Below are 9939 nucleotides of genomic sequence, written 5' to 3'. Positions count from 1 at the left end.
AATAATAATCGTAACATTTTATGCATTTTTGATTGAAATTTCAAAATTTTGACTCATATTATATCACATGATATTACAAAAAGTAAATAACAATTATTAATGTTATTTTTCTTAACAACAAACCTTTATCGTTATGCATTTGAACCCTTAAAACCCTTCAAACACTTTTAACTGTAAATTAAACCCAGTAACCTGGTTTATGTAAAACCCAGAAAATTGATTTTTTTATTTTACATTTTATCAGCCACATATACCACATATATAACGAAAAAAAATTTTATTTTTTTTAATTCGTTCATCTTATTTTATTTAATTGGAAAATAAAATGAAAAAAAGAAAATTGGAATAAAGTTTCGGAACAAACGCGGTTTCATTCATTATGTATATGAAATTTTCTTTTTTTCGCGTGTTACATTTTGAAAAAAAAAATTAAGGAATTTTTTTTCTTAAAAAAGTTAAAAAAACAATTAAAAATAAAAATTCTTCATAAAAGAATTAGGGTAGTTCCGTTATAATGTTTCATTCTCATTGGTTTAAAGAAAAAAAAAAAATGTAAATACACAAAGTACCTATACATACATGTTAATTGTATAATGAAATAAAAACAATTTTAAATTAAATCTTTTATTTTCCAAAATTATTCTTATTCAGTGAGTAAAAAAAAGAAATTTAGTTCATTGATTGTATCGACTGTTCAAAAAGTTCATATTTGAAAGTTGTTGCGGGACGGTAATGATGTGGCTAGTGTTCTACACTTTTGGTCACACGGCCACACTGCTAAAAATGGGTATACAGAATAGACGAGGCGGTGGCGTAAAAGTGGCTGAAATTGTCAGCTGATCATGGTGATCAAAAAAATAAAATGATGAAATGTCACTTTTTATGATGCACGCTCGACAAACATTGATGTACATTTGTATGAATGTATCAAGAAGAGAAGGAAGTGACAAAGGGGGAATATGATTTGCCATTTATTTCCGATATGTTTAAATCCAAAATTTTTTTTTAGGAGGAGTTATCCCGATATGATTTTTTTGCATGTAGATTTAAACAAGTTTGTATTCTTCCCCAACCTTGATTTAATTTAATCTACACTTTTTAAAGCTTAATAAAAAAATCTTTGTAGATTATTAAACGCATTGACAAAAAGATAAATTCTTTCTTTGGAAATATTAATAATACATTACGTATTTCTTTCTCTTTACATTACATTACGTAATTCTTTTTTTTTCTTTTTTATTTCTAATTATTTTTTTTTTTCAAGTGGGAATTTTTAAATAATTCTTAATTAATAATAATGTTAGATAATGTGATAAAATGTTTAGATTGTTGAAAATTATGTACAAGTATTTTAAAAGATATCTTTTTTGATAATCTCTAATTAAATCAATTTTTTTTGATATTCAGTTTTTTTTTTTTGTTCGGAAAATCGGAAAATAATTTTTTTGAAAATCAAAATCTTCAAAAAAAAAAAACCAAACAAGTTTGTTTATACAATGGAATTAATTTCATCATTTTACTGACGTTCTCATTTTAGTTTAGGAAATTTTGCATTTTATTTTTCTTCATAATAAGGTTAAGATCATTTTTAAAAGCCACGATTTTGATCAACATTGTCACACATGTAACATTCCCCCTTTTTTTTTCATTGTTTAACAGTTTATATTTTTAAACAATTTTTTTTTTTTTTTCCTTTAATTTATTAATAATAATAAAAAAAAAAATTTAACTAATATTTTTAATTAACGATTTTCCATCAACTAAACCGAATAAAAAATTAACTAAACTTAATAAAAAAAAATTGGGCAAAAAGTTCACAAACAAAAAATTTTGTATATATAAATAATGTACTTTGAAAATTATTTAATAATTCTTTAATACATTTTTTTTTTAAAAAAAAAACCGCCATTTAACTCTTAAAAAATGATTTAACCAATTAAAGAATTTTGGGAAATAATCGGATAATCAAGTTGTACATTTTTTTTTTTTTTTTTGATAGGTTTATATATATATATACACATATATATATGTATATATGTATACCAGATTACATTTTTTTATTTTTATAAATAAAAAAAACGAGTAAACTTGCCATCAAACATTATTTGTCAAAAAAAGGTTACCAATCATATTATTTTTTTGGAGTTAAGCAAAATTTGGAAAATAATAAGCCTTAATATGAAAAAAAAAAAAAAAAAAAAATCTTGATTATATGTACCACATATGTAAGAAAAGTTGAGGGGAGAATGATTACATTTTTTTTATCCCATCGGAATTATTAACTCCGACGAATTAAAATGCAAACATTTGAAAATACATATGTATTTTTCAATAAATAAAAAAAAATACTAAAATGTTATAATAAATAAAAAAAAATACTAAAAATGTTATGTAAATAAATAAATAAATAATAAATAAATAAATAAAAAAAAAGATTATACAACATACAAGTTATATATTGACATTAACAATGTGAGAGAATTTTATCCATTTGTTCAGTTTAACATGTGCATATTTTTTCTTTCTTTATTTGTGCATTCTTCTTACTTCTTTTCTTCTCATTTTAGGTTTTTTTTTTATTTAAATATATACAAGTAATAAGTCAAGTTATATTTGAAAGTTTTTTTTGTTTGTAACTTTTGTAACTTTTGTAACTTTTGTAACTTGAATTTTTTTTTTTACAAATGGGAAAAAAATTCGTAAACTCAAACAAATTTGTATAAATGTATAATTATTTAATGTATGTAATGTATGTAGTATACATACAAATATACAACAAATATTTTATGTACATAATAAATATATATATAACATATCATAATAACATATCATATAACATATCGTTAGTAAATATTAGTAAATATATATAACATATCGTAAATATAATCAAACATAAAAATCATATAAATGTATATCACACACATTCTTTTTTTTTCATCCAGAAAATCAAAATAAAATAATTAATAATTTTTCACGCGTTTATAATGACTTCCAAGTATTTGGTTCAAAATGATAAACCTTGATTTCTAAAAAAAAAATTTAATTTTTAATTTATTATTATTTATTTAAGTCGGAGTTATGGTTTAATCTTCAAACATATGAGCTATGAGCTACATAAATGATCCACCTTTTTTTAATTTAAAAAAATATTTACTCCTTAAATGAACATCTTTTTTTTAATATTAAAATTTCATTTGTTCACATTTTAGAATTCTTCAAAAAAAATCGATCTAAAAAAAAATAATTCCTAAAACCCTTTTTTTTTTTACCCTTTTTTCTTTTTTATATTCCTAAATTTGTTTCAAAGAAATTTTTTATTATTCAATTTCCTAAATTATAATTACGCCAATTGTTATTATGTCATCTTAACACAATATATAACAATAGGAAAAAATTTTCGTCTAAATTTAGTTATCAACAGTAATCCCTCAAAGGTAACTGATCTGATCGGTAAAAGATTTTCATCTCAATCCCTGGTAATAATAAAAGTGGCTTTATTAACATTTATCAAAATAATAATGCAACTCGATTAAAATAAGTGGCGGCGGCGTATATAAAGCGGAAGTTTTCGGTATTATTATCAACCTCATTCCCGTTGTTCACACAACATGGCGGGAAAACTACATATCACTTTATATTTTTTTATAATTAGTGCAACAAATTAATTATTTTTCCGTTTGTTAATGAAACTATAATGGATCAATTTACTCCCAATTGGAAAACTTTATTACTAATTTATTCATTTCAGGAAAATTAACAATGTACGAAACATTTTTTATGACGTATTTGTTTAATTAAAAGGATATAGGGCGCAAAACATTATTAACCAAACCACAAAAAGGTTGGTTCCCAGAAGATACATAATGTATTAATGATTTTCGCGTGCTTTGCCTATCTTATTACGTATAGTTGGTATAGTTGGTTACGTTTTAAATGGTTACGTTTTTTTTTTAATTCTAGAAGTTAAAAGATAAATTATTTTAGTAATCTAAATTACGCAATCCCTTGCATTTAGGAATTCAAATCTACGCGTTAATTTTAAAAAATTCACCTTTCCTTATTTAATCAAAATTCTTAAATTTTTAACCAGTTCATTCAAAAGTTCATCCAAAAGTTCATCCAGGTTCATCCAGGTTCATCCCTTCTTGATAAGGAAATTTTCATACGCTTTATACCTATCTGGGAATTTTATACTACCTATCCGGGAATTTTCTTTTATGATTACAATACTATATTTCCATATCTATTATCGGGAAGGAATAATACCCTTCAAATAACAAACGGCCCGTTGTTCTTTATCATTCATAGATTTGTGCTTACCAAGTTTGTTTACGGCGTTGAACAAACAAAATTTTTTTTACTTTTTTAAAAAAAAAAACTCTTAAAATTGCGTGTGTATATTATACGTTTATATATAATAAAAAAAGCGGATTCCAAATATATCAAAACAACGAACCAATTTATTATGTTAAATCAAGTAAAGACGGACCGCATACATTTTTCTTTTTTTTCTTAAATAATGATAATAATAAAAAAAAACATTAAAGAATTTTAAATTTTTTTTTTTTTTTTTTCATTGATGTCATATCATTTGAAAAAAAAAAAGATTTTTATTTTTGTTGAATTTTTATGCGGATAAGCCGAAGAGATGATAAACATTTTTGATTTATAACCAAATTTGAGTCATTTTTTGCATTCGCTTTATGATAAACCAACTATGGGAAAAATATGGGAAAATATTTGACAATGTCATTACCAAGTTACACGACAAAACAATAAATTAAAACGTCGGTTAAATTTGATCCGAATCGGAGTTTGGTTTGCGACAAAGAAATTAATTTAAACTATTATAAAGTTTATTTATTATAACTAACTATTATTAGTAAACTTGTTCCATGATAATGTTCTATATGCACATGTGAAATCTTATACTGGTTTAAAATATTTTTAGAAAAATTCGTACTACCGGAGTAGGAAAAAAAATTGACGATGCATCGGGAATCAATTTAACCGATTTTTTTGCTTATCTTAGAAAAAAAGATTTTTCGAATTTACCGCAGTAAAGAAAAAAGGGAACAAGAACGTCAAAAATACATCATTATTAATTATTATTTATTTATTTTTTTTCTTTCTTTAAAGAATGATAAAAGGAAAAAGTACAATATAAAAATGAAATAATATTTTTTGGTAATTAATTATAAACAGTATAATATATTAAAATGAGGGTTTGAAGAAGTGTCATGTGAATCAATAAAAAAAATTAAAAATAAAAATAAACGCAGGGACGCGTAGCTATTTATACTATTTATATGTCTTATACTTTTACGTACTCTACGTGACCGAATGTGATCGAATAATAACGGATAACATCGGAATGATAACTATTATTATCATTACCTGCTTACGTATGAATCCATAAACCTTAATTTAGTAATATTAATAATGACTTTTTTACAAAAAAATTGATGCATAATTAATTAATATTTATGATTTTACTACGGTCACTTACAGCTCGGAAAATCCGATGCATGAAACTTATGAAAGTATGAAAGTATGAAAAGTATGAAAAAAGTATGGAATTATTAAAAGAATATCTAAAATATTCATTACAAAGAAAAAAAAACAATTCAGCCAAGATTTCTTGGTAATTTTTTAAAGTTTACTACGGATTTATTAATATATATATTTTTACGGTGTTTAAATTGCGAAATTTTATTACTAAATTTATACAAGCATGAAATTTTATTGTGTGAACAAACAAATAAATTTTTTTTTTTTGATTCTTTCTCGTATTATAAATCAATCTTTTTTGATAATGTATAATTATTAAAATATTGTTTGTGTTAATTCAAAGAAGATTCTGTGATTTCTAGTCTTAGATTAATGATGTTAAGTCTAACCATTAATGATACCATTTTCAATTTATTAAAATTCTTATGCATATTTGTACCAATAAATGAATTATTAATCTTTATTAATTATTTTTTCACGAATAACGTACCAAAAATAGACATGCAAACTTTGTTTATTAATAGTCGATTAAAGTTAGGATCCTCGTTCTTTTTTGAATACTTGGCAGTTTGGCAGATGATCATCTCTTTTACGCATCTAACGTTGGAAATGTTTGTGATAGATCATTCACATTTAATAAAAATTTCAAAAAAAAAAATAATAAAAATATTACAACACGGATAAATTTTATCATAACCCGTAATCAATTTTAATTAAAGCGGCTAATCATACCAATATTTATATATTTATATGTATTATATATTAAATTTTAATTAATTTACATATATTGATGGTAAACGTAAGAAAAATAATAATTATACGGTATATTTTTATGCGATGATGGGAAAATCTTAAAAAAAAAAAAAAAAAAAAAAATCTTAATTGGTAAAAAAATCTTAGGGGATTTAAAACTTTAAAATAGTTTTTTAATGGTTTAAAATTTTTTTTATATATATTATGTAATATCTTTTTTAATAAACTTTTTTTTTTTTTTTTTTTTTTTTTGCATACTTATTCATAAGCTACACTAAAGCTACACTAACTATATAGAAATGAAGTCTAATTGGTTAAAACTATTTAAAGTCGTTTTATTTTTATAACAATCCGACCTTTCAATAGCCAAAAAAAAAAATCTTACATATATTTCTTTTTTTTTTATATACATATATTATAAAGTTGAATGTTTTAAGGTTAAAAAAAACGCGTATTATCCAATTATGTTTGTGTAAAAAGAAATTTTTTTTTCTTTTCTTTTCTTTTTTTTTTTTTTTTTTTTTGTTTAACGAGAGAATATTAATAATAATAATAATAAAAAAAAATAAAAAAAAAATTTAAGTAAAAAAAAATATTTACACAACAATCTAATAAATTTTCTACGTACATTGCATATTCGTGATTTTTTTTTTTTTCTGTTAGTCTTATATATATATATATATATTATATATATATTATATATAAATATATATAAAAACCTATTATAGTAAATAAAAAAAAAAACTAATGTCCATTCCATCCGAGAGTAATATAAAAAAGAATTCCGAAAAATAATAATTATTTTAACTAATTTATACGTGATGTTGAAATATGAATGATTTATAATAAAAAAAAAAAGAAAAAAAAATATATATATATATATAATAAAAAAATATGATAATAATTTGAATTAAACTAAATGAAGTGCGAAAAATGTGACGCTCGCAGCGTCCGCAAATGTTTTATATGGGTGAGGATTTTGCCGTTTTAAATCTTTATGCCAATTTGTCATAAGTTGATGATATTCCAATAAAGTTCCTTTGTGATTGTGATTACTATTATTTTGTACGGAAATATTACGATTAATGCCACGTTCATTATTGTTTATAAGAAAATTTAATAACGGTGAATTTACTGTGCTACTAGAATTAACGATTTCATTTTTTAAAAGTGGAGTAGCATTTGGTGTATTATTATTATTATAAAGTCCTTCGGTTGAATTTAATAACATTGGATCGAGTGTAAGATTTTGTAACGGTGAAATTGCTTGATGAGACCAAAGGGATGATTGTGAAAAATCCCATTGGTTAATATCGATTGCTGTTTGTGGTGGAGTTTGAGTTAAATTACTTAAACCAAGCTCGTTTGTTGGTTTCGAATTATCGATAAAAAGAGATTGTGGAAGTGGTTGTTGTTGTTGTTGATGTTTTCTATGTTGTCTACGTCTTTGTTTTGAAGGCCACATCTCTTTATAACGTTTCTTTGCCGCTTCTGCAAGACGTTTATATTCAGCTTTAACACTATCAGGTTCTTGTTTCCATGATTCTGATACCATGGGTGATATTTGAGTCATTTGAAGATTAATTCCTCTTGAGTGAAGTTCTTTTACGTAAGCTTTACGATAAATAATGAATGCGTTTGAAGACTTTGAAGGTTTGTCCCCATTAGGTTTACTCGTTACTAAATCATCGATATTTATCGTTGGTGGGAACGGAGGTTTAATAAGAACCATTGGAGAAGGATCTTGATTTAATACGGGAGATGTTTCGACCGAAGAAGATGTCATGTTTCCAGATTCACTATCTAAAGAAAGTGGTGAATTTATAAGACTAGATACATCGAAGGGGGATTCTTGTTCTATAAAACCACACTCGTCGTATAAATCAAAAGAATTTATTGTAGTTGTTGGGTAATAATAGATAGAATGCATTTGCTTGAGGAATAAAAACAATTTAAATAAAAAAATATAAGAATTTATTAGATATAAACCGATTTATTTGTTCCCAAGGTAAACGAGAAGTGCACTTGGTATTTATAACTTTTTTAAAACGTTATCATGTGATGATAAAATTTTTATAGACGCTTTTTTTAAATAAAAAGAATTTTTATTTTTTACAATAAAAAGTAGAGAAAAGAAATTTTAAATAGCGGTAAGAAAAAAATATTTTTTTTTTTTAAAAAAAATGCTTCTGTATAAATATAAATAAAAAGGATATGTAATAATATATAATAAAATATATGATTTACATTACTAAAATAATTTAATTTATATTGTTTACTTTAAAATTTTTTTATAATATAAATAAAATCGGTGTTTGATTTTTTAACTAAAAAAAAATTTTTATTTATATGATTAAATTAAAATATATTATAAGCCAATTATATATGTCACATCATTGGATATATCGTGATTTTCCATCAACCAGGTACTTGGGGGTGGCGAGTAGATCGGATGTCGGTAATTATTTTATCCTATATCGGGGAAAAGTTTCCACCCCAACAATCTTTTTTTTTTTTCTTTTAATTAAATTAAAAATATCATTTTAATTGGTACTTTAAAAAATTATATTAAAAAATGTTCATAAATTTTAATTTTAATTTAATTTAATTTTAATTTATTATTTATTATTTTAATTTATCAGCCATTTACTTTGTTTTAAATATGAAAGGTTCATGTCATAAAAAAAAATCAAAAACGCGGATTAAAACATGATTCGTTTGCTAATATTAGTTTTTTTTTTTTACGTACCTGGTACAACAACAATAACTAATAATTAAAAGTATTAACTCATATCTAAATAATAACATATGTTTTAATAACCATAAATATATAGTAAAATTATGCAGATACAGGTTTTAGTAGTGAGATGTGATAAGCCTTTGATTATCCGCGAAATCATAACTCCGATAGAAAAATTTCCAAATTTCCAAATTTCCTTAACTAATAATGTATAAAGTAACGAAAGTAACAATGGCTTTTTTTTTTTTTTTCGTGGTCCTACACTAATCATAATCATTTACATTATTTTAATTATATAAAGATATGAAACAATATGATAAAAAATGAACTATTTTTCTTTTTTTTTTTACTTTAAAAGGTAAATCATTTTAATGATAAAATGAAACTTTATTTTTAAATTTTTCTCAAGGTCAATAGATCAATCAAAGTTTACAATCCTTGATTTCGTAAAGAATTTTTATTAAAGTAAAAGTGGTAAGATATCGAATGAACGAATTATTACGGGTTTTCTTAAAAAAAAAAAGATCAATTAAGCGAAAAAAGAAAGATTACGCCAAATCACTTATCATGATAATAATAATAATAATCATAGTTACCTCAAAATTTATAGATTACATTCAATCAATTAATTAAAAAGAATTTATTGAATGCATATTAAAAAATCTATAGAATGCACATTAAAATCTTCCAAATTCTTATCATCGAACATCGGAAAAAGGAGACAAGAGAAACTTGATCTCATCGATTAATCGATTAATCGATTATCGCGAGAAAAGTTATTTTTAAAGTTTCACATCTTATTATTTAATACATTCTTTGTTATTTAATACATTAATACATTCTTTACGATGCCAAATTACTTTATTTGTAAATGATAATATATAACTCGCACATAACTTACTTATTTGTAATTATAACTCGCATATAACTCGTTA

At 23.2% G+C, this 9939-nt stretch overlaps 1 protein-coding gene across 1 annotated transcript; it reads right to left on the bottom strand.

The window, feature by feature from the left end:
• Positions 1-7174: 7174 nt before the first annotated feature.
• Positions 7175-8194, bottom strand: OCT59_022483 (uncharacterized protein; the record flags this gene model as incomplete). The annotated part of the gene is made up of 1 exon (XM_025321221.2): positions 7175-8194. The coding sequence occupies one exon, from the start codon at positions 8192-8194 to the stop codon at positions 7175-7177; it is 1020 nt and encodes a 339-aa protein (XP_025169462.1).
• Positions 8195-9939: the final 1745 nt, after the last annotated feature.

The sequence above is a fragment of the Rhizophagus irregularis genome, chromosome 31 (genome assembly GCF_026210795.1).
Source record: "Rhizophagus irregularis chromosome 31, complete sequence".
Taxonomy (NCBI): domain Eukaryota; kingdom Fungi; phylum Glomeromycota; class Glomeromycetes; order Glomerales; family Glomeraceae; genus Rhizophagus; species Rhizophagus irregularis.
Note: the sequence above shows the minus strand (reverse complement) of the source record. Positions and strands in the feature narration are given on the sequence as shown.